Source organism: Rana temporaria, chromosome 8, assembly GCF_905171775.1.
Source record: "Rana temporaria chromosome 8, aRanTem1.1, whole genome shotgun sequence".
NCBI lineage: Eukaryota > Metazoa > Chordata > Amphibia > Anura > Ranidae > Rana > Rana temporaria.
The window spans coordinates 115,785,646-115,811,707 of record NC_053496.1 but is presented as its reverse complement, the minus strand read 5'-3'; the positions used below and the strand labels follow the sequence as shown (position 1 = coordinate 115,811,707).

At 41.9% G+C, this 26,062-nt stretch overlaps 1 protein-coding gene and 1 long non-coding RNA gene across 4 annotated transcripts in view; one reads left to right on the top strand and one right to left on the bottom strand.

The window, feature by feature from the left end:
- Positions 1-26,062, top strand: part of WAPL (WAPL cohesin release factor) — a 162,392-nt gene that overhangs the window by 120,645 nt on the left and 15,685 nt on the right. For both annotated transcript variants that reach the window (XM_040320516.1, XM_040320515.1), the window contains 6 exons: positions 134-234; positions 6,166-6,242; positions 7,272-7,447; positions 11,910-12,025; positions 12,225-12,371; positions 24,776-24,989. In XM_040320516.1, the coding sequence (XP_040176450.1) occupies positions 134-234; positions 6,166-6,242; positions 7,272-7,447; positions 11,910-12,025; positions 12,225-12,371; positions 24,776-24,989 (831 nt within the window). The remainder of the gene's footprint in view (positions 1-133; positions 235-6,165; positions 6,243-7,271; positions 7,448-11,909; positions 12,026-12,224; positions 12,372-24,775; positions 24,990-26,062) is intronic.
- LOC120908971 lies at positions 8,210-9,062 on the bottom strand. Of its 2 annotated transcripts, XR_005741206.1 has the most exons (3): positions 8,837-9,062; positions 8,525-8,709; positions 8,210-8,429 (listed from the first exon to the last, which is right to left on the bottom strand). It is a non-coding gene; the product is annotated as an uncharacterized LOC120908971 (long non-coding RNA). The 2 variants fall into 2 exon arrangements; XR_005741205.1 differs by having other exon boundaries at positions 8,525-9,062.

Genomic DNA, 26,062 nt, shown 5'->3' with positions numbered 1-26,062 from the left:
ATTGCTATGTGTTAATTATTTGCCCATGATCAGAACTTCAAGGTGGTGAGGTGGATGATCTTTTAGATTAATACATTTGCATAGTTTGATGGCTAACAATTTGGGGATTTAATTTTCTTTCTCCCTCCTTCAGTTAAAGAATGTGCGAATCATCTTGATGACAATGATGAAAATGAAGCAAAATTAGTTGCATATTTATGGGGAGCTGAACGATGCTTAAGGGTTCTGGAGAGTGTAAGTATTTGCATCTTGTTTGTTCATTCTCTTTCTGAAAACGATTATTCTCCAAGTTGATGTTATAAAATCTGGCAGAGAAAAGTGTTGAAAACTGGTTACCAGTTTGATGCCAGCAGATTTCTGTGCCAAATCTGCATCCTATTCAAAACAAAAACATTTGAGTTTTTATGAATATAATTGCTTTTACAATGAAAGCTGACTTGAAAATGCAATCTCCTATTTTGATTAAAGCTTTTCATTAAGTTTTGCTGCCAATATAGCCTGATTACAAACATTTTCTAGTTGATGCTTATATTGACTAAAATAAAGAGAGCTACAAATCTTGTAGCTGCTGACTTTTAATAAAAGGACAGTTGAATGTCCAGGGATCCAGTGCCGTGCTCACCTGGGCTAGTCCTTCACTAACATCCAAAGATCACTGCACTTTGTGAATGGCCTTGCAGTCTTCTATCTGTCCCAGAAGATTGCAAAGAGGGAGAGAACTTCTGTCAAAACTACATACCTGTTCACTTGAAACAGAACTTCCCCTTTTGGGTGGATTTCTACCTTAAGCTACTCCCAACTTACCTTGTTGCTTGCCCATGATGCATCCTGCAAATCCCAGCATGTCCTTTTGCTGTCCACAGCCGACTCCCCTTATTGCTGCAAGAGCAAGGAATCCCATAGTGATGTCATCTGATGGGTGGATACATCCCTAGTGCAGGATGGAAGGTTAATATTCAGTGCCTTGCATAAGTATTCACCCCCTTGTCTTTTTACCTATTTTGTTACATTACAGCCTTTAGTTCAATGTTTTTTTAATCTGAATTATATGTGATGTATCAGAACACAGTAGTTTAAGTTGGTAAAGTAAAATTGGAAAAATATATATAAAACGATTTTTCTAAAATAAATAATTGGCATGTGCGTATGTATTCACCCCCTTTGTTATGAAGCCCATACAAAGTTCTGGTGCAACCAATTGCCTTTTAGAAGTCACATAATTTGTGAAATAATTTCCACCTGTGTGCAATATAAGTGTCACATGATTGGTTATTACATATGCACACCTTTTTGAAAGGCCCCAGAGGCTGCAACACCTAAGCAAGAGGCACCACTAACAAAACACTGCCATGAAGACCAAGAAACTCTCCAAACAAGTAAGGGACAATATTGTCGAGAAATACAAGTCAGGGTTAGGTTATAAAAAAAAATATCCAAATCTTTGATGATCCTTAGGAGCACCATCAGATCTATCATAACCAAATGGAAAGAAACTGGCACAACAGCAAACCTGCCAAGAGACGGCCGCACACCAAAACTCAGACCGTGCAAGGAGGGCATTAATCAGAGGCAGCACAGAGACCTAAGGTAACCCTGGAGGAGCTACAGAGTTCCACAGCAGAGACTGGAGTATCTGTACATAGGACGACAATAAGCCGTACGCTCCATAGAGTTGGGCTTTATGGTAGAGTGGCCAGGAGAAAGCCTTTACTTTCAGCAAAAAACAAAATGGCACGTTTTGAGTTTGTGAAAAGGCATGTGGGAGACTGCCAAAATGTATGGATGAAGGCGCTCTGGTCTGATGGGACTAAAATTTAACTTTTTGGCCATCAAAGAAAACGCCATGTCTGGCCCAAACCCATCACCCAAAGAAACATGGCGGTGGCAGCATCATGTTGTGGGAATGTTTTTCAGCAGTCAAGACTGGGAAAAACTGGTCATGGTTGAAGGAAAAATGGATGGTGCTGAGTACAGGGATATTCTTGAGCAAAACCTGTACCACTCTGTGTGTGATTTGAGGCTAGGATGGAGGTTCACCTTCCAACAGGACAAGGACCCCAAACTCACTGCTCTAGCAACACTTGAGTGGTTTCAGAGGAAACATGTAAATGTGTTGGAATGGCCTAGTCAAAGCCCAGACCTCAATCCAATAGAAAATCTGTGGTCAGACTTAAAGATTGCTGTTCACAAGCGCAAACCATCTAACTTGAAGGAGCTGGAGTAGTCTTGCAAGGAGGAATGGGTGAAAATCCCAGTGGTAAGATGTGGCAAGCTCAGAGACTTATCCAAAGAGACTTGGAGCTGTTATAGCCGCAAAAGGTGGCTCTACAGAGTATTGACTATAGGGGGTGAATAGTTATGCGCATTAACTTTTGCTGTTATTTTGTCCTATTTGTTGTTTGCTTCACAAAAAAATGTTGTGGACATGTTCTGTACATTAAATGATGCAAATCCTCAAACCATGTTAATTCCAGGTTGTGAGGCAACAAAACACGAAAAATGCTAAGGAGGGTGAATACTTTTGCAAGGCACTGTAGGTGGCTGGCACCATCCCTACGTAGGACATGCTGTAAATGTTCATGAAAGTCGTAATTTTTTATTTATTTTTTCTGAGTGACTGAAGCACAGGTTCTTCAACCTGAAAAATCAAATTGGTAACGATCTTTTTACTTGTTTAACCACCTCAATACTTTCACCCCTTTCTATCCAAGCCAATTTTCAGCTTTCCGCGCTGTCATATTTTGAACGACAATGATACATTTTTTAAAACAAATAACAAACAACGCTTTCATTTGGTGGTATTTAATCGCCACTGGGGTTTTTATTTTTTGCGCTACAAATTAAAAATGACAGTTTTTCTTCGTTTCTGTTATAACATTTTGCAAATAAGTACATTTTAGTCAAAATTTTATACTGCTACATTTATTTCTATGGTAAAAATAACCCCAATACAAGTATATTTGGTCTGTGGAAGCTGGTCTGCAAGCTATGGTAGTAATCATTGAAAATTGATCACACCTGATGTACTGACGGTCTTTCTCATTTCTTGAGGCCCTAACTAAACATGTGAAGACAGTACAAATACCCCCCAAATTACTCCTGTTTGGAAAGTATAGAGTCCAATATATGCAAGAGTCATGACAAGTTTTTTGAAGTTCCTTTTTTTTCCACAATTCTTTTTTTGTCTAACAAGTTTATTTCTCACACACAGCATATGCCTACTTCCAATTACACCTCAAAACACATTCTGCTACTGCCGAGTATGGCGATACCACGATTGCTAGACTTTATTTTATTTTTTTTGCAGCCTGGCCATGTAGAGAAGCACAACATCCAAGGCGTACTTGAGTACTTCAGCAATTATCTACTTTACTTTAAGACCAGACCTTGCTCCGACACTTTATTTTTTACAAGTTAAAATCTGTATTTTTGCTAGAAAATTACTTGAACCCCCAAACATTCTATATTTTCGTAGCAGAAGTCCTAGAGGCGAAAATGGTGGGTTTTGCCAATTATGTCACGTGGTATTTGCGTAGCCGTTTTTCTTTTAAATTTTAGACAAAAGTACATTTTAACCGCTAGCCGACCAACCGCTGCAGTTATACTTTGGCAGGCTGGCAAGGCTGCGCAAATCGTTTTAACGGTATGCCGCTTCTTTAAGATGTCACTGCAAAAGCGATGGCCGCCGGGCACCTACAATCACTTAAGGCAGAGCGAAAACCGGGATCTGTGTGTTCACACGCAAATCCTGGTTCTCTCAGGGGAAAGGAGACGGATTGTGTGTTCATACTTGGCTCTGAACGCTGTAAAAATGACAATGGTCCCAAAAATGTGTCAAGTGTCCGATCTGTCTGCCGCAATGTTGCAGTCCTGATAAAAATTGCAGATCACTGCCATTACTAGTACAAAAATAATAATTGCATAAATCTATCCCCTATTTTGTAGACGCTATAACTTTTGCGCAAACCAATCAATATATGCTTATTGCGAATTATTTAAGTTTTTTTTCTTTTTCTTTTTCTTTCAAAATTTAAGTTTTTTTTTGTTTATAGCGCAAAAATTATAAACCACTGAGATGATCAAATACCACCAAAAGATAACTATTTGTGGGGGAAAAAAGGACACCAATTTTGTTTGGGTACAACGTCACATGACCACACTGTATTTGTCAGTTGAAGCAACGCAGTGCCGTATCACACAAATTTCCTGGCCAGGAAGGGGGCAAATCTATCCGGGGCTGAAGTGGTTAATGAATTTCAATGCACACAGACAACATATAATTCCCAAATGTTTGATTAAAATATAACATTTGGTGTTGCACTGGGTAAATGGATACCAAACATATCACGCTTTAAAATTGTGCATTTTTGTAAAAATTGGTGCCAAACTTTGGTATTTAAAAAATCTCCATAGGTGACGTTTTAGAAGCCTTTTATTGGTTACCAGTTTAGAGTTGCACAGGAGGTTGGGTGCTAGAATTATTGCTCTTACGTTTGTGGCGATACCTCACATGTGGTGCGATCGCTGTTTACGTATGCGTACGGGACCAAAGTGTGCGTTCGCCTTTGCACAGTGGGACAGATGCGCTTTAAATGTTTTATTGGTGGGACACTGGTACACTAGCAGATGTTTTTCTGCACTTGTACACTGACCGATATTGTCCACTGGAACACTTTTCCAGATGTTTTTTGCACTGGTACAGATGTGATGGGGCACTGTGACAGATGTTCATGGGGACAGGGACAGTCAGTGGTGCTTGGTGGTACTGTGTGTGGGGATCTGTGACAGCTGTGTGTGTAAAACCATCCCTTATACACAGAGGTTGCAGATTCTCCTGCCCCCCCCCCCCCCCCATGCCTATATCCCGATCCTGTCTTGGCTGTGTCCTGTGATCACAGCCATCATAGGATTGCGCCGCTACTCGGCCTCGAGCACCTCTTCTGAGGGACGTACAGGGTGCGTCCACTCAGAACAGTGAAGCTCCCACCCAGCTGTTGATGTTCATTTCAAGTAGTTAACACAACACCACCCCACGCATGCTCCCCTCATATTTCCATTGATGCAGCAGTTGCATCCCTCGCTGGCTGTTGTGATTTTATTTGATTGCTGTGTTTACGTCGTCCCACACATGTGCATGGGGGTCAGTCAATCTAGCACAGCTGAAGTATGCTGGGCTGCACATGCAATAGAAGACTGCAGCAGGCAGGTGAAGTTGTTGGTCTCGTCTGCAATAAAGAGCTTCCTGCTGGTGTTCTTTTAATTATTATTATGGTATGTTCCACTTTAAGGATGTTTTGTTAACATTTATCACTTCAGACTCGCACTATAGCCGAAGAAAGTCTAAACTGTGGCTCTTTTTTTCTGGGACAAAGTCCTCCCAGAACCAATATCCAGCGTACACTGTGTCCTTCAGAGACAGCTGATAACAGATTGTGGTAAAGGGCCAGTCACAGCTGCCCTTTACCATGTAATCGGCTTTGTCCAATCACATGTAAACACACTTGCCAAGTATCTGCATTCCTTTCCACGCTCCGTGTCACTTGTCACAGCATGAGGAGAGCTGGTAACCGGCAAGTGTGTCAGGGGACATGAATAAGTGCCCATTAGTGCAGCCACATCAATGAAGGGAAAAAATTACTTATTTGCTAAATTTTGTAACAATCTAACGTTTTTTTGTTGGGGGGGGGGGGGGGGGATATATTTTCGTTTAGCAAAAAAATAAATAAAAACCCAGTGGTGATTGCCACCAAAAAGCTTTATTTCAAATTCTTTTTTATTTAAAAGTATTTTACTATTAAATGTAAGCTGCAGACCCAAAAAAAAGATTTCCAGATGACCCTGAAATCCGTTTTTGTTTGTGTTGACCATACAAATGAAGTTACGTTAAAATAAAAGCACTGCCTATGAAAGCAAGAGCCAGGTGCTAAACCTGTGGCGAGGCATTAGGATGCTGAGCATCAGTAAAATTGGGGTCCAACAATAGATGATACTGTCCGATCTCACTGCTCCTAGCGTATACTTGTTCCTTGTTGGATGGGGTCCCAGAATAATTGAAAGTAGGCTGAATAAATTGCTACATACCCAGCAAACGTAATTTGTTTAACAAACTATGTTTATGTAGTTTTAATAATAAACTTGTGAACTTAGAAAATGTATTTGTTACAGGTTACAGTGCATAATCCTGAAAACCAGAGTTACCTAATTGCATATAAAGACTCCCAGCTCATAGCGGCTTCAGCAAAGTAAGTTTATTTTTCTGGTTTTTGTTCACTTTTTTTATTTATTTTTTGGAGAGTATCTGTTCGTTTTTACCTGTGCTTTGCCCATTTAAGGCAAAAATTAGGCCTCATGCACACTGGTCGTTTTTACAGAAACTGTAAAAAACTTTTTTTTTTCTACAGTCAAACTCCCCATCATGTTATCCTATGTGTCCAACATGCACACATAGGCTGTTATCGGCAGGCTTTAAAACCCCCCACAAAACTAGTGGGTTCTGAGAGGCGTTTTTCAGCTGTAGAACGCTCTAACGTCAACCGCTGATAAACGCTCAAACACAGCTCACCATCTTTTTTTAACACGTGTCCCCACCCCCCCCCCCCCCCCTTGTAAAAAACACCAACATGGAAAAATGCTTTTACAAAAATTTCAAACTTTGAAATAATCACTGCAAAGCTACTGCCGTTTTTATAACATTATTTTAACATCCAGTGTGCATGAGGCCTAACAATATCACTTAATATCAAGTACTGTCCTACCCAGCTTCACCTACTCACCACCTTTTTGCTTCTTAGCTCTTGTGTGCAGATTGACAATGCACCGTGTAAGCTCCATATCATCATGACTTGGAGATTATGTAACTGGGTGCTATGTCCTTGCAAGTTGACTGTGCAGCCAGCCATCAAGCACCTATGCAGTCACATTCTCCCTATACACAAACTTGATGAGCTTTTTATTTTCCATTTCTGCACCCACACAGAGTGGCAGGGGAAGCGAAGGAAAGGGAAGTATAAAGCTGGGAGAAGCACCAATTAAGTGAACCTGTTGCCTTGTCAAGGCACAGGTTCACTTTGTAGCATGTGACAGAATTCAAATATGATGCCATTGTTTCCATAAGGTATTTAAACTACTATCTCATGTAAGGACCTATCTAAGCAATCGATTAAATGTGTATCCAGTTAAATAAGCCCTGGCACGGCAGTGTTATGTTATATTCCTTAACAGCTTTAGTATGTATGACCACTTATATTCATGTCTCTTGTAATTGTGTACAGAGCCCTTAGACACTGTGAGCAGTTCATTCAGAGGTATAACAGAGCTGAAGATACTATCTGCATTCCTCACAACGAAACACTCCCTCACCGTGGTCCAAGCAGCAATGTGGGAAAAGCCGTGGAGGATTGTATGAGGGCAATCATTGGTGTGCTGCTCAATTTAACAAATGATAATGGTATGGGATTTTTATATTTTGATCAGATTTGATGTATTTTTTTTCTTTAAATTTTTTATCTTGTCTTTGTAAAAACAGCTGGTTCATTTACACTTTGGGCATCCGGCGTGTTTGTTTTTGTCTCTAAATGCCCCTCCATGTTAGTCTAAAGTATGTGTCCATGCACACAAAGCAGTTTAGAGGCAGAAAAAAAATAACACTGCCACAGTGTCCAGGAGTAGCAGCGTGATAAGACTAGGTGCATTTATCGTTAATTCATTTCAGTGGCCAGAATAAATGTATTTTTCTGGCCAATTAAATTTGTTGATGCACCTAAACAGATTACATGTAATTAAAAGCATCAGGTGTTTTTCTGCCAAAACACAACTGCCAGGAGGAAAGGTGTCTAAGAGAGCAGAAACATACCTTGTGCATGAGGCCTTAGAGTGGAACTACAAGCCTACAGCTAAATATCTTTAAAGTGATTGTAAAGTCTCTTTAAAAAAAAAAAAAAAACAGGTTATACTTGCTGCCTCTGTGCAGTTGGTTTTGTACAGAGCAGCCAGGATACTCCTTCCCCCTAATTGGTTGACTTTAATTTACAGCCACAGAAGCCAGTGGCACTGCGGCTGGGTCTCCAGCCAATTAGGAGGAGTGTCCCAGACGGCTTAGACATTCATGGACATTGCTGGAGATAGATGGGGCTTAGGTAAGTAATTAGAAAAGAATGGAGGATCCCCCAGGGTGGGGCTTTTTAGGCAACAGTAGTACAAGTAGTCATGGTAGATACAAAAATATATAATAGTTTAATAGTAACAGAACGGTATCAAACAATATTTAGTAAACGTATATAATACAAAGGTTTAAAAACAACACATTAATGGGGTGTAGTAGGAAAAGAGTGAAGAGTCCACAATATGAATACTGGGCCCAACGCGTTTCGGGTTTCCTTCTTCAGGGACCGAAGTATGTGTGGAGTCAGAAAGTGTAACAAACAACTTTTCTAGAAAACAAATAAATGGCAATGTGTTGAAAATAATAACATACAAATGAAAAATATATGAATATTGAACTGGTACAGATAAGAAAACATCATACCACCCAAGAAGTTTCAACGGCTCAGCACACCCCTTAAAAGGACATCGCGGTCGGGACGCATGGCAAACCTCAGATGGTGAAGAGAGGAGTGAGGACTGGCATCTAATATCAATCACAGCGTAGCAAGACCTTTGGCCCGAAGTGTCACAGCGTAAAAAGTTTATTGGTTGTATTTATATTTTTACCTGTCCAAAATATAAATAAATAAGAGGACAGGATAATATCAACGATGCCGCAGGCAAAAAAAAACGCAAGAAGGATCGCAAAAAAGAAAGCTGAACCAATATTTTATATATGAGGCTAGAGACATACCTGTAATGACAAAGAGTAGCCAGAGAGGTCAGTAGAGGGATCAGAAGCTAAAAAATGAAAATAATATAAATCACAGTTTAGAGATGTACAGAGTATAGGAAATGGCATGTAAGGCAATAGTTTGGGAGTCGAGGTGGGAAACATGAAAGGACAAGGTACTTACATGGGAAGAAAACACAAGCAGTGTGAAGTGTGTACAGATGCTGCAGCCGTCCAGCAATGTCTGACATTGTGGGGCTAGGTAAGTAATTAGGGGGTGTTGGGGTGGCTGCTACACACAGAGGGTTTTTCTTTTAATGCATAGAATGCATTAAGATGATAAACCATTTGCTTTTACAACTTCTTTAAGCCACTTTTGATTCACACATCTCTGCTGCAGTACACCGTTATTGCACAATACACAGGTCAGCTTTAGTGCATCCTGAATCACCATCTTGCTCATTGTGAAGAAATTATGATGCTAATTGATTGTCCAGTAAGCAGTAAGTGACGAGATGACAAAAGATTGTACATTACTAAATCGTGAAATAAGTGCAACACCCACTGCATACGGGATGTAACATCCGATACAGATAGTGTCTGTTTCGTGTCTGTCAGTTCATAAGTCATCAAAATGTGTTGCCGTTTCATCATTCCAGCGGGTTTTAAGTTAAAGCGAATGTATACCCAGTGAACAGACTCGGGTAATACACAGGGATGAAACAAATCCTCCTACATAAGTTTTACATGTATATCTGCTGTCTTCAGCTTTTGTACACTGTTTAGAAAGTGCACGTACTGTTATAATTTTCTCTTCGTGATTCACCTGTGGGTGTGGATACTTTGTTTTTACAAAAATATAAAGTGCCAGTGCCTGGATTACTTGGCAATGGATTAAATTCATAGATCTACAATGAAGTAAAAAAAAAAATATATATCAATTAAGTCCATAGTAATAACAAAAAATCATCTTTATATAAAGTACCAGTGCTCAAGATTAATGCAGAGGTGATACTTCTCTTATATCAAAGTGCTTTCTACCACCAGCACTCCACTGATATGAGGGGTGGCATGAGACGAAACACGTACGTGTAGGGGTGAGCATGTCCTCCCTGGTCTAAAAAGCAGTGGATAAAACCTGGCCAGCCCTCATAGTAGAGTGGCGGTGGTTGACATAATAAAATGGTAGATGATTCCTGTTTGCCGGGATGGGCACCAATTTTAAATAAACTATGGTATACACTATGAATTCCCTTTGTTCACCCCCTGCTCGTGAGCTGTACCTGGGTTCTGTGTCAGAGGCAGTAAGCAAAGCAGTCATGCACAACTGAGCTGTGCAAAACCATTTGCAAGACCCTCTTTGGTATATGCTAAAGGGGGTCGTCTTCTGGTAAGTTTGGACACATTGGGGTAGGGGCACAAACCTGTGTGGAGTGTAGCGTAGCGGGGGATAGCACCTTATTTAAAATAAGAAAAAAAGTATCACTGCAGCACTTATTTTGGGCGTTGTCATTTTTTTTGGAAGATTTTGTTATCACTATGGACTTACACAAATATACACAATATTGTGATATACACAAATGAATTCATGATTTGTGCTGATTTGAAGGTGTTTAGTAGCAGATTCACGCATTTTAAACCATATATAAACCGTCTAGTATTGGGCTGGAAATGAGCAAAGTTTTTTGTTTCATACTAAAGAAATGTAATGGGTTATTTACAAATTTTGTATTTTTAAAATTTTGTGCTTTGTAAAGTCCCCAATCTTTTTTGTTTTTGAGCTTGACTTGAACTTTAAAGCGTCAGATTACCCATAACAACTTGATAAAAAAAAAAAACATTTCTTTAGCAGGGAACATACATTTCACATTAATTATCAAAATTGGTGTACCCTGTAAATTGCCTTCATTATTGCTCCTTCTTGATGGAGGCAGACATTTTTGCCTAAGCCCAGAGCCCCTGAATAGCAGTTAATCATAAAACAGGACTAAACCCATTGATTTAACTGTTTAAGAACGCCAAATTCCTGGAATGCTAACTCACATTTGCTTATGCTCTTAGCCAAACTGTCAAACCATTCACCAGTAGGGATGAGCTCCGGCTTGCTTGCACAATCCACATGCAGAGCCCTCCAGGAAGTCTGCACGGCGCTGCGCTAACCACAGGCAGGGAGAGATTTGCCAATCTCTGCAGCCGAGCATCAGGAATATGTTTCCCTGCCTGTGATTAGCGCAGCGCCGTGCAGACTTCCTGACGGACTCTGCACGTGGACTGTGTGAACACGCCGGAGCTCATCCCTATTCACCAGCACCATGGCAATTAAAAATCTAAAAGAAGCAGCTTCCTTGGCTGTAAAGGAGAGGGTTTAATTCCGCTTTAAGTGGTTGTCATGTTGTGCTATAGAATCATGACGCACCTAAAGCCTTGTTCACACGATTGGATTTCCATCGGACAAATCCGTGGAATTTTGTGCAAAGGGCGTTGGCCGTGAACTTGTTCTGCATACAGACAGCAGAACTTTTTCAGCCAACATACGCGAAACTATGTGGTTTTTCAGCTCTTTCGATTTTTTGAAACTTCTGCTAATGGTTAGCATTGGTTTGGAGCATGCATGTTTGTATTTTGGATTTTTTTCAGACGGACTTGTGTACACACGATTGGATAATCCGACAAGACACACATTTGTTGTCGGAAATTCCGGCAACAATTGTCCGATGGAGCGTACAAACGGTTGGATTATGCGACAAAACCCTGCCATCACACATTTGTTGTCGGAAAATCCGATCGTCTGTACGAGGCTTAAGGTAGTCAGTGGTTAGAAAATCTCCTAGCATGACACTGTCAGCTTTATTTGAAGTCTGTCATTATTATGTGAGGATCATGACTGGTCTTGGTGCTAGAGCAAGTTTTTAGATGACTGGCAGATATCTCGTCGATCATTGTTTTGAATGAGATGCATACAGTAACTGGCCCTCTGCCAGTTTGTGTGACTGAAGAGCATAGTTCCTGATTATATGTATTTAACATTGTAGTATTTCTGTAGAAATTATTGTAAAACAACGGACCTGGCTTAATTTTTTCTTTTGGTGTATAGAGTGGGGCAGTACAAAGACAGGTGAACAGGACAATCTAATAAGCACTGCGATGAACTGCGTTCTTCAAGTTCCAAGGTTCCTACCTCAAGAACAGAGATTTGATATTCGAGTTTTGGTAAGTTCTTGTCAAAGATGAATTTTCTTTCAGTATTTGTCTGCTAATGATGCAAGAGTTGGGACAGCTGTCTTTAGATCATTCTGCTACGTTAATTGCTGTGTATATAACCGATTATGCAACAAGTATGCTGTTACATAATAATGCAGCGTACGTAATACATTGTCCAGTTATTTTTTGTGCTTTTTTTCATCTTCAGGGATTGGGCCTACTAATTAATTTAGTTGAGTATAGTGCAAGAAACCGGCATTGCCTTGTGAACATGAAAACAACAAAATCATATGATTCGTTTTGTGAGTCGGAAGAGGATTCTGATCAAATCTATGCAGTTCCTGCATTGGTACAGGTAAGGTGTATTTTGCCCTCTGAATCTAATGTGAAATCTAAAATACCTCTGCTACTTGTAGGACAAAGTGTCTGGTTTTGTTTTATTGCTCACCCCAGCAGCTGCTTCTTGACTAAGAAAGTTGAGTGAAGGATTCTCCCTACCTTCATGTAACTGTGCTGGGCCGTTGCCAAGCATCAGAGGTTCTCTGTTTAGCTGGTCGCATAGTTCTCCATATCCAGGAGTATTGGATATTTTCTTTGATTCTGACAGCTGAACTCGGTAACGGGAGTAATGCTGCTTAACCACTTAAAAGATGGTGATGGTCAGAGACTGCAGATCCTATAGACGTGGGTAGATAATGGCCGATCGCCCCTTTCACCTGACCCAGCGATACAGCAACAATGGTTCCTCTGTTTAGGATTCAGCTCACTGAATTGCCCGTGGCAACTGCCCTTCCATCTGTACAACCCCCCCCCCCCCCCACTCCTTTTTTGGGTACATAAAAAAAACAAAAAAACAACCGGAGGCAGCTGAAGAGGAGAGGACCGTGTGCAGCCATGCCGCCCGGGTGGAGAACAGATCACAGCAGGCAGGAGGTAAGATGCAGAAAGGAGGAAAAAAACACATGTCACTGCAGGCCTGGACCGCCCCCTCAGCGAAGTCACTGCGCAGCTAGTCTCTCTCCACATAGACGCAGCCTCTCCGATCTTCGCTCTCCTCCTCTGATAGGAGATGGACTTGGGAAACACAGCGGCGGGGGAGAGCCGCCTCTCCACGGACAAGTAGAGGAGGACAATGGCGGGGAGCACTCTCGCGCTTTAGCGCCCCCACCTCTGTGGCATCTGGGTGAACTACACCCGCCTAGGATCATCCCTGTTGACACCCCCGTAAGGGGGGCTTCAGGCCCCGCCCTATTTTTGGTGCCATTATCGGCATGATTTCTCTTTCGGCAAAAAGGCAATTTTTGGCCGAAGTGTTTCAGCGGCCGAAATTTCGGCGCATCACCATTGTATATATATTTCTAAGCTGGCCATATGCTGTTTGGTGTGTTTTATTTATTTTTCTGTTCCCTAACACAGTACAGGAAACTTATTCATACACCATGGCTTATAGGTCTATACCAACAGGTGATTGGACACTGGGAAGCTTTTAAGCACCCCCCCTCTTCTACTAAGGAGCCATCCCTATAACCCTACCCTACTCCATGAGTCATGTTTTTTGCTAGTGTCTGTAGGTGATTGTCCTCTTCTCCTTCCCAGGGTTTTTTCTGGTTTTGTCTTCTGATTGTTCAATCAACCCCCTCACTGTCTAATGCCTACATAGAAACAGTGTATCCAGGTTGGTGCAACCTTGGGAGCCAGACCGCACATTGTGATGGCAGTCTCTACTTTTGGGAACTGGATCTTGCATGAGGCGCTCGCATTGGCACTCTGTGCAACACTTTGAGTTAGCCACAGGGTGCTATACAGATCCAGGGCCATGGTCTACCCTGTATCACTATGGATCACAGTCCCTGTAGACCCCTTCTGGGATATGCCTACCATGATGGATGAAGCCTGGACTTGTCAACGATGTTTTGACTGTAAATACAGTTTCAGCCTATATCTGTTACTGTGTAAAATGGGGCTGTGTGGAATTTATTTACTTCAGTATAAACTTTTCAAACTTGCCGCTCAGCTGGAGTCTCGGGTGCTACATCACACCACAGGTCACACACGGTAACGTCCGCCTAGAACTGATAGGCAGCAAGAGGGTAAAGGTTGGCAGTTGCAACTCATCAACACTGTACCTTAGTACAGGGGTGCCACATGGATGTGTGCTAAGCCCCTTTTTGTTTTGTTTTCTTTATATATTTATGATTGCATCTCCAGCTTCAAGGTGAACTCTGCTCTAAAATTTGTATATAATACCAGGTTAGTTGGGAGAATAAGGGATAGAGAAAAGGCAGGATAAAGGAAACCTAGTGGTTGGTGCAGAGAAAATTATTTAGAACTAAATTTGGATGTGCACAACAGTCCATGACAGAATTGCCTTTCAGAGGTTGAAAAAAACACCTCTGAAGATTATTAAAGAGGCACATTTACTGAGTATTGAAGAGCAAGGGGAGAGGAAATGCCTTTGAAGAGCTATTATTATCCTGAAGGATATCTTCCATCCAGCGAATGCCTTGATTTACAGTGTTGCAATTAGTGAGTATTCACTCATGTACCACCAGGATGCAAAACAGCTTATTTTTACAGGCTATACTGTTTTGAATGCTGGAAGCTTTAGGGTTAACTTAAATGTGCATTCTGTATTCTGATTTGTATGTATGTGTGTACATACATAGTGTGTGTGTGTGTGTGTGTGTGTGTGTACATCAATACATACATACATACATACATACATACATACATACATACATACATACGAAACTCGAAAAATTTGAATATCATGCAAAGGTTCATTTATTTCACTAATGCAACTTAAAAGGTGTCACTAATATATGAGATAGATGAAAAAGGGTGGGGGGTTCCGCGCATCCTAACACGCAGACATGGTGAAAGTAATAAATATAAATATATAAATATATAAATATAAATACTAATCAGTGATAACACAGAAAAGAGCAAATAACAGCTCAATAAAATCCAGTGAGAATATCCAAACATCAAAAATAAAAATAAATAAAGAATATATATAAAAAATATATATAATATATATAGTAATAAACAATATATATGGTTAATGTAGTGGAGTCTATAACCGTGAAAAAGTGTCCATTAATAGGATGAAAAATAAATAAATAAAATATGGTGATCCAGTGCTAGTAGTAATTCTTCAAATAAACATAGGCTGCCAAAGAAATGTAGCTGATGTGATCTCAAAGCAGTCCAATAAAAAGTGTTGACAGACGGGTGTAATAATCCCTCCCTGGGCTCCCGGGACTCTTACCTCCGCGTAGATAGTCAAGTGCATCCACTATAGGTATCTCTACCAGACCTCCGTATGTAGGTTCCACTAATCCTCCTTAGATATCCATGACTGGGTCCTCTATCCGTCCAGACAGTCAGTGTGCCCAAGAGAAGAAGCAGGGGAAACACAAAAACAAAGGAGGGGACTCCAATCGTGAAGTAGTAAGCACAGGCCGATATTTATTAAAAGGGAAAAAGCTGCGCTTACATGCGATCTAAAAAATATATACAGCAAGGAACTATTTCAAAACGAGCGGCGTTTCAAGCGCCTGTATACGTCACTCCAGGTGTACGTCCTCCCGTCCAATCCCTACGCGTTACGACACGTGTCACGTGTCTTCATAATATATGAGATAGACTCATTACATTCAAAGCAAGATAGTTCAAGCCATGATTTGTTATAATTGTGATGATTATGGCTTACAGCTCATGAAAACTCCAAATCCACAATCTCCGAAAATTTGAATATTACACGCAATCAATAAAACAAGGATTATACATAGAACAATATCGGACCTCTGAAAAGTATAAGCATGCATATGTACTCAGTACTTGGTTTGGGCCCCTTTTGCAGCAATTACTGCCTTATGAGGCATGGCATGGAAGCGATCAGCCTGCGGCACTGCTGAGGTGTTATGCTTCAATAGTGGCCTTCAGCTCTGCATTGTTCAGTCTCATGTCTCTCCTCTTTCTCTTGGCAATGCCACATTCTCTATGGGGTTCAGGTCAGACGAGTTTGCTGGCCAATCAAGCACAGTAATCCCACGGTCATTGAACCAGGTTTTTGGTGCTTTTGGCAGTGTAGGCAGGTTTCAAATCCTGCTGGAAAATGAAGACAGCATCCCCATAGAGCTCGTCTGTGGAAGGAAGCATGAAGTGCTCCAAAATCTCCAGGTAGACGGCTGCGTTGATGCTGGACTTAATGAAGCACAGTGGACCAACACCAGCAGATGACATGGCTCCCCAAATCAACACAGACTGTGTAAACGTCACACTGGACTTCAAGCATCTTGCAGTGTGTGCCTCTCCATTCTTCCTCCATACTCTGGGCCCTTGGTTTCCTAATGAGATGCAAAATTTGCGCTCATCAGAAAAGAGGACTTTGGACCTCTGAGCAATAGACCAGGTCTGTTTTTCTTTAGCCCAGGTAAGACGCTTCTGACGTTTGTTGTTCAGGAGTGGCTTGACAAGAGGAATACGATATATGAAGCCCATGTCCAGGATTTATCTGTGTGTGGTGGCTCTTGATGCACTGAGTCCACTCCTTGTGAAAGTCCCCAACACTTTTGAATGGCCCTTTCCTGACAATTCTCTCAAGGCTGCAGTCATCCCTGCTGCTTGTGCACCTTTTTCTTCCACACTTTTCCCTTCCACATGCATTTCTATTAATGTCCTTTGATACAGCACTTTGGGAACATCCAACTTCTTTTGCAATTACCTTCTGAGGCTTTCCCTTCTTATGGAGGGTGTCAATGATGGGTTTTCTGCACAGCTGTCAGGTCAGCATTCTTTCCCATGATTGTGATTCCTACTGAACCAGACTGAGAGACCATTTAAAGGCTCAGGAACCCTTTGCAGGTGTTATGGCTTAATTAGCTGATTAGAGTGGGACACTTTGAGCCTAGAATATTGCACCTTTTCACAATATTTTCATTGTCTGAGATTGTGAATTTGGGGTTTACATGAGCTGTAAGCCATAATCGTCACAATTATGACAAATCACGGCTTAAACTATCTTGCTTTGCATGTATGAAAATAGTGTTGTATGTGATGTCTTATATTGAGGGGGCTGCATCTGCTTCCAGTTCAAGTGTAACTGAGGAGCATAGTTTGTTTTACGATTTTTGTAAAATATTTTTTTTCTGGTGCTGAGCCGTATAAGATACTCAGATGTTTCCTGTTCCTTTTCGCCATAAGGCTTCATTGCAGGATCGCCTAGACCTGGGTTTTTGTGTACTCCTTCCAAACACATTTGGTCTCCTGCATTCAAACCCTTATGCCCTGTACACACGATGGAATTTTCCGTCAAAAAAAGTTGGATGTAAGCTGTTGGTTGGATATTCCGACCGTGTGTATGCTCCATCCAACATTTTCTGTCGGAATTTCCGCCAGCAAAAGATTAAGAGCAGGCTCTCCATTTTTCCGACGGAAAAAGTTCTTGTCGGAAATTCCGCTCGTCTGTATGCAATTCCGAAGCGCAAAAAAGCATGCATGCTCAGAATCAAGCAGAAGAGCCAAACTGCCTATTGAACTTCGTTGATCTCGGCTCGTTGTACATCACCGCGTTCTTGACAGTCAGAATTTCAGACAAGATTTGTGTGACCGTGTGTATGCAACACAAGTTTTAGCCAACATTCCGTCAGAAAAAAATCCACGGTTTTCTTGTCGGAATTTCCAATCGGGTGTACGTGGCATTAGGCTTCATGTACGCTACAGCTTTTAAACTTGAGTTTAGGAGCTTTTGGCATTTTTTTGCCTAAGCTACTAAACTCAACTTCATAAAAGCCTATGTGTTCATGTACCTATGTGTCCAGAACCAATGCTAAACCGGAAAATCTTCACTCAAACTCAGTGACAGTAATGCATCCCTTTCACTGGAAAACGTGAAGCACCAGTCTCTGAATCCAATTTTAGCTGAATTTCAGGCACATAACAAGTGGCCTACTTGACAAAAGAATAATTTTCTGCATCTATATCAACTCCTTAGACAGATTATAGCCTTAACGCAGCTATCTTTGTCAAAGGCTCAAATGCCAGCCTCTTCTACTCAGACACTGACATGCCAGTGTAAAAAGGCACTGAATCACAGGGGAATGAAGTGGATATTGAGGCGGTGTTGAAGGCAGCTGCCGAAGATTTCTCTCAGCCACATTGTCACTATATTGAAGAGGGTGCTTCACACAAAATGTTGAAAATCTTGCCTCTCGCTGCAAAATCCCTGGCATTATACAAGTCCTACCTCTCAACATGCCCTTCTGGGTACGAAGAAACTTACAAAAGCTTGCAAAACATTCACTGTTGACAAATAGAATGAGCAGTCTGCAAAAATTGAGTCACACCTGAAAGAATTTTTACACATTCCAAAATCTTTCCAGTAGAAAAGGGAGCTTGCACAAATATAGGTTATTGCTGTGGTTAACCCTGAAATCCCTGTCCTAAACAAACCCCTATCTGTACCCATTGAAAATATTCTGTCTTTTAAAAGATTCTGCTGACAAAATCTGAAGCGCAACTAAACTTTTTAACCTAGTAGGCCCATGCCTACAATGAGCTCTTTCTACCATTTTTCTCTATCAAACTGCAGCTAACTGGACTAGGACAATGAATTACCAACATGACCGGTTTTCACGATTCTTCAGAGCAATTATAACAACTGCTTTCTGTTCTTTTCTGTGTGGGGTGCCCTGAGACAAATATCCAGAATGGCTCTAATCTCCATTCATATGTGCAGAATCCTATAAGGCTAAAGACTTGGACAGAAGCTGCCTCGTACATATGCCTTATAGATGTCCCTTGATGAGTCGCTTGACCAATTTATCAAAAAGGTTACAGGTGGGAATGTTTAACTTCCTAAAGAAAAGGGGGTTGTTACTTTCCACAGAGGAACTTCTAGCTTCTCTAAATGCAGAGCACTTTCACGCTCAATCCAGGCTTTAATTTCAAAACCCAAGTTCCTTCCTTCCTTTTCGGCACAGGGCTTGGCCCACGAAGGCAACCGATCCCCCTTCAATGCCTTCTCTCTGCTTCTACTCTTAAGTGTGGCGATTTTTGTTGCAGTTTCCAGTTCTCTGGGTCCCAGACCTGTGGATGCAATAAGGTTGTTACAAAGGATTACAAAATACAGTGCAAAAACTGTACTGCCTCACTTTTTTCTTTTCTTCATATCAACCAAAAACCAACCAGGGCTTGTCAGATTTCCCAAAGTCCTGAACCACCTCTTGTCCCAGGGAGTCTCCATACCAGTACAGGATCAGTAATTGCCTGAGACGGGGAGAACACATCTGTGGACATCCAAGATGGCCATCCACATGTTCCCATTTACTCACCTCATCTGTGATTTGTATGCATTGCAGTGGGAGACAATCACTTCCAGTTCATCACATTGCTTTTTCAACCTGTCCTGCTCCCAGGGTGTTAACAGAAATCTTGGCACCCTTGCGTGCCCTTTTTATAGTTCAGGGCATCCAGATAATCTGGACAACCATTGGAAGGATTCATCTCCCTTACCACTGTCAGCAGATCTGCTTTACAGGTATCCACATACCTAGAGTACATGGGTCTAATCCTCGATGCATCTCAGGCAAAGCTCTTTTGTTTATCGTACATCACCGGACACAGAGCAGCCATTACTATCTGGGTTATACGCCACCTACTGGTGAATGGACACTGGCAGATGAATTGAACAAGAAGTTTTTCCCTATATAATTCCTCTTGCACAGGCAGTACCTCAGTTTTTTTTTGCCAGTGTCTGTAAGGTAGTGGTCACTGATGTGATACATGTGCTCTTGCCGCATACTTGGAGGTCTGGGCGGTTTGATTAAGAATCAGACTTCGGTCGGATCCAATTCGAAAAAGCTGTCAGCCAAAATGAAGGGTACCTGAGCCTCAGGGAAAGGAGAGCAGATTCCTCAAGGTTTGCCTGTAATGCCGCATTTACTGCGCTGGACCCTGCGTAATGGAGCCCTGTACAGCGTGTGTTCTGACCAAAGTGCTTTCCTGCAGGGTGCTAAACAGGTCCATGGGAGTGGACCCCAGATTCCCTGAAGGTCTTTTATGACAAAGCCCGCTGTGATGGGTGAAGGTTGGACTTTAATCATGCTGCTGTGTACTTCGGAGAGTGGGCTGCTGTTTTTCCTCTAACCACTAGAGGGCGCAGGCTTGCTCAGCATTGTCCATTTCCATATAGGCAGGAAGTGGAGGGGCAGCCATGTTTACATGTGGGTGGCAGGTCGAGCAAGGCCTCTTAAGACCTTACAGTAGCCCATGGATACTAATGAAGTGTGAGTTTTTACTATGGGAGAAATGTGTGGGCAGACAAGTCATGATTATATACAGCATACTTAGTTGTACAGGCCTCCCAGATTAAGCAGTAAGTCGATACACCCCTATACGGGTATCATTGCACTGTAAGGTATTGTGTCTCCAGAATAATGTGCATTTGGTCTGTAGGAGCTTACTTTTAGGATGCTCTGAAGCAGACAAAAGGCTGCATGGGAGGCATATGTGCTTGGCTAATCTTGCAAAACTAGCATGGGGCCAAGTGCAATATAGTATGCATGCTTGTAAACTTGTTGATTAAACACATCTTTGAATAACCACATGTTTTGCATAGACGTTGCGTACATACATGTGGCATAAGTACATGTTTGAAAGAACATGGCCATCGGTGTACTTTAGGGAGTTGTCTCCAGAATAGCATGCATTTGATCTGCAGGGAGTTTTAAGCTCCATACACATATATTTTCTTCAGATTTACCAAAACCATGTAGTGCAAAAGCTTGCCTGATTGCATACAAATTGAAACTCTTAAAGGGGTTGTAAAACCTCATGGTTTTTGACCTTAATGCATTCTATGCATTAAGGTGAAAGACCTTCTCATGCTGCAGCCCCTCCCCTTTTTAGTAACCCGAATACTTTCATTCTTTGGCCAGGAATGAGCATACCAGCTCTGGATGGTGTCTTGTGTCCTTAATGGATAAATTGAGAGCAGCACAGCCATTGGCTTCTGCTGCTGTCAATCAAATTTAATGACGTGGCACTGGGGGGATGGCCCGAGTCCTGCAGTCTGAATCGACAAAGATGCAGGACTCGAAGTGCACCCGCACGGGTGTCCACCAAGTAGAGCGCTTCTTCAACGTGGACACTCTATGTGGGGAGGAGCCAGGAGCATTCCTGAGGGACCCCAGAAGAGGTGGACCGGGCCACTCCTGTGCAAAACGAACTGCACAGCAGAGGTAAGTATGACAAGCTTTACAATCCCTTTTGAGGTTTGACCTCGTATTGCATGATTTTGGTAAATCTGAAGACAAAGATCTGCAGAAAATCTAATAGTGTTTGGCTGCATTGAATGCCTATGTACTTGACTAATCCTGACTAAAACTAGTATAGGCCCAGGTGCAGTTCAGCAGGTGCAGCACAGTATATAGGTTTCATAATGCTTGCATAGGCACATATTTGCATAGACACGTGCTTGCTTGAATAACACAAGCTTGCCTAAGGGGTTGTAAAGGTACTTTTTTTTTATTTATTTTTTCTAAATAGTTTCCTTTACCTTAGTGCAGTTGTCCTTCCCTTACCTCATCCTTCGTTTTTGCTTTTAAATGTCCTTATTTCTTCTGAGAAATCCTCACTTCCTGTTCTTCTGTCTGTAACACCACACAGTAATGCAAAGCTTTCTCCCTGGTGTGGAGTGTCGTGCTTGCCCCCCTCCCTTGGACTACAGGAGAGTCAGGAAGCTCTCTATGTTGCAGATAGAGAAAGCAGCTGTGTGTTAGTGGGCGTCCTGACTCTCCCGTAGTCCAACACACAGCTGCTTTCTCTATCTGCAACGTAGAGAGCGTCCTGACACTCCTGTAGTCCAAGGGAGGGGGCGGGCACGACACTCCACACCAGGGAGAAAGCCTTGCATTACTGTGTGGAGTTAGGCAGAACAGGAAGTGATGATTTCTCAGAAGAAATAAGGACATTTGAAAGCAAAATCGAAGGATGAGGTAAGTGAAAGAGGACTGCACTTAGGTAAAGAAAGTTGTATAGATGTGTGTATGTATATGTATGTATGTATATATATGTATATGTATATATATATATATATATATATATATATATATATATATATATATATATATATATATACATATATATATATATATATATATATATATATATATATATATATATATATATATATATATATATATATATATATATATATATATATAATGTGTGTGTGTGTGTGAGATATATATATATATATATATATATATATATATATATATATACATATATATACACACACCTATTTTTTTTTTTGCATGTTGCATAGATATACTTGTTTGGATGCATGTTTGCATAAACGCATATTGGCAAAGATGTTTTAACCCATGGACACATGTTTACATAACCGCATGTCAGCATAGATGCATGTTGCATAGATACATGTTTGCATAAACACGTTTCATGAACACATGCTTGCTTATTACGTAAATGCATGTTTCCAAAAGCAGTCCCAAAGCCAAATGGGGACATAAGGTCTTGCTTAGATCTTAAGCCGCTGAACATCCTTCGGTTTCAGATAGGCTCTGTCCATTTAGTGTTGACCTCTCTAGAAGAGTTAGATTTCGGGTCCATAGTCATCAATGACGCACATCTTCATGTGCTTTTTTTCCCCTAATCATATTTCAGGACAGCCAACTGAGACCTTGGCTTCTCCCCTCTGTAGGAAACACTGCGGCAGCCTTCTATAAATGTCCTCCTCTCTTTCTGGCTCCTCAGTTTGTGTTTCCTCCAGAGGCGAGACACCATCGGGAACCATGCCATGAGAGCCAGGGAGGCTCAGGCAAAAAAGGGCCTAAAAGGGAGCAGAGGCTCTTTGGACAGAGCCAGTTAAACCTTCCTGGTGAAGATCGCCACCTCCTCATCCCTGTGAGCAGGTGGAGATTGGGGTGCTCCTTTTACAGATACCGAGTGCGGTATAGAGGAGGTGCACGGCCGACAGTGAGTCCCCGGACCTTAGGCAGCATGGTGAAGAGCCCTGTGGTTAAGCTGAAATCACACTGGGTTCTGGGACCACGCGGAGCCAGATGACTTCACGTCCGGCGGAAAAGGCGGGTACTTCCAGTTTTGCAGCGACTTTGAAAAGGAGCTAGGCATAGGCTGGAGAGGAGCTGCAGATGCTGTAGAGACAGCACAAGCTCCCGTGGTGACACCAGAGTGTCGGACGCAGAAGGAAGGGTCCAGACTGCTCCAGCAGAGGCAAGCTCCAGCCACGCCAAGGTAAGGGGAACCTAGGGAACTCCCCTTACCAGAACCCCCCCCTCGCAGGTGGAGCATGGGATTAAGGGGGGGTCAGGGAAAGGGTCTTTCTGCTGTCAGAAGGAAGGTCATGGGGCCCCTGGGGAGGCAAGCCCACATGGTAGAGGCTGCGCACCTGCAGGGGAGAGGGATGTGAATGTTAATGCCTGTGGGGTGTTTTTCATATGTCTTTCAGAACAAAATGGACAAGCCCAGATCTCCTCATAGCTCTAAGAGAATGTGCCCTTCATGTAAAGCTGCACTTAGGGACTCCTGGGGAAAAGCACTCTGTAAAGCATGTATTAATAAATTATTACAGGGACACTCCACTGAGCAGGACAGTGAACTAGCTGCATATGTAAAATAACCATCTAGTACCTTTTGAATCCTTTAAAACCTTCTTTGAAGGGTTTCAGATCCCACAGCTTCAGACTGCTCCTCTTCCAGTACAACAAGCAGTGTTACCAAAAACACAAGTACTGCCCTCCACTAGCGCAGGCCCTCCAGTTGCCTCCAGAGAAGAGGAGCCAGATAGTGCAACCTCCGGCTCCCAAGAATCAGAGGGAAAGGCTCTGGAAAGGGATTCCAGAAAGCCATCCTGTTACAAGCTCTCGTTGGAAGAGGTCGACAATCTCTTGGGGGCCATTTATACCACACTAGGTATGAAGACAGGTTGTGCCTGGGATGAAAGTCCAACTGGCAATAGGGGCAGAGTCACCGGTAAAACTTAGGGACCAGTTCTTCCTTATTCAATGCTTTCCCTCTGTTTCTACTTCTCCCACATCTTTTGCGAAGCATCTGGGAGATGGTAACACTGATCCACCGGCTTTCGCTGTGCACCATTACAACCATCCAGCCACTGGTATCCTAGCAACAAGTGACCCCATCGGTTGATGAGGAGAATGCCTGGTGCCTGCTCAGCATCCTTGTTTGCTCCCTCTCCATCAGCACCAGGGTAACGTTCGCTGAGTGAGGGAGAGAAACTGAGGGAGAAGAGAGACCTTGGAATGCTAGTCGTTACAAATGTGCAAAAAAACGTGTATCTGCTGTGGAAGAATAAATCGCCTCTAACCTTGGATGCCCTACATTTGTGGGTGTTGCTGCGTTATGCAAAACTATTCGTTTATTTTTTTACATTTTGGAATGGGGTGTTTTAGAGGGAGCCTGGTCTGAAAAAAGGTTATGAAACACTGTTGTAGACTTCGAGAGGGGTAGGATTATAGGGAAGGTTCCCCAGGGGAGCCTGTCCTTAAAAGCTTGCCCGTGGTGGCTGGAGGATGAATTGGTCGATATGATCCTTTTTTTTTTTTTTTTTTTTTTTCAAAAGTGATCAACTAAACATAAAAACGTGTGTGTAGATAGAGATGAGATACATCATATATGGTACAATACATGCATATATAAGGTTTGAGGTTTAATGAGGTTTCACAAAGTTTGATGAAAGGTTTTTATTTTTAGCTTTTCCTTGAGCGGGAGCGAGCAGCCCTGTTAGCGGAAAGCCAGACAGATGAGTTAATTAAAGAAGTTCCTGCAGCACAACAGGACAAGAGCGGGGAATGGCAAGAAAGTGGAGGTGAAATCCAGTGGGTTCAAACTGAACCAAATCCTAATGCTAATCCGGAAGAGCCAGAAAAGAAGGAGGAGGAAGATGAAGAACTTGACCTTACTAAAGGTATGTCTTTTTATACTGTATATTAGATTACACTCTTATTTATTTTGTGCAGCCTTATGGCTCGGTGATGTCTTTTTGTTGCTTTTTTTTGTTCGTTTTGTTCACTCCAGGGGTGGCAGCACAGAACTTGGGCAAGATAGAAGATTGTCTCCTTATCTACAGCAGAAGCTTTCAGTGAAAATATATTGGCAGCTTTGGTAAAGTTTGCCATAGCTTGTTTTTTTCTTGTTCAGCCCATGAACTGAACTAGTGAAAATCAATCTATTTCCCCATCCACTCTAAACTTAACGGATGGAGGCGTCTCCACTTCCATCTCTTATTTTCAGAAGTTTCTGCACCCGCAGCTGCATAAAACCTGTCGGTTGCCGAACAGTGACTGCTTCTGATAGAATGCAGCTGCTGTTCAGCTGATAACTTTTCACCCAGCTCACTTATTTTCTAAATAATTTAATCCTAATTTTACCCTGCAGGACTATGTTTGGTAGTATCCTTTTGGTGATCGATCCGTTTTCTGTAGAAGTTTTTTTTTTTTTTTTTTTTTGTCTTGAAGCGTCTTTTGTCTTTAAGATGTGTTTTGTGCTTTAAAAAAAAAAATACAGTAAAGTTAGCCCAATGTTTTTGCATAATGTGAAAGATGAAGTTGCACCAAGTAAATAGATGCCTAACATGTCACCCTTCAAAATTGCACACGCTTGTGGAATGGCGCCAAACGTCGCTACTTAAAAATCCCCATAGGCGATGCTTAATTTTTTTTTTTACTGGTTACATGTTTTGAGTTGGGGGCGGTCTAGGGCCAAAATGATTGCTCTCGCTCGAATGTTTGCGGCGATACCTCATGTGTGGTTTAAACACCATTTTTGCTCCTGCATGCAACCACACGGGGACAGGGGTGCTTTAAAAAAAATAAATGTTGTTCTTGTTCATTTTACTTTATTTTAGTTTGACACTTTTTACCCCAAAAATAAATTTTTTGATCACTTTTATTCCTATTACAATGAATGTAAACATCCCTTGTACTAAGAATATGGCATGGCAGGTCCTCTTTACAGTGAGATGTGGGGTCCATAAGACCG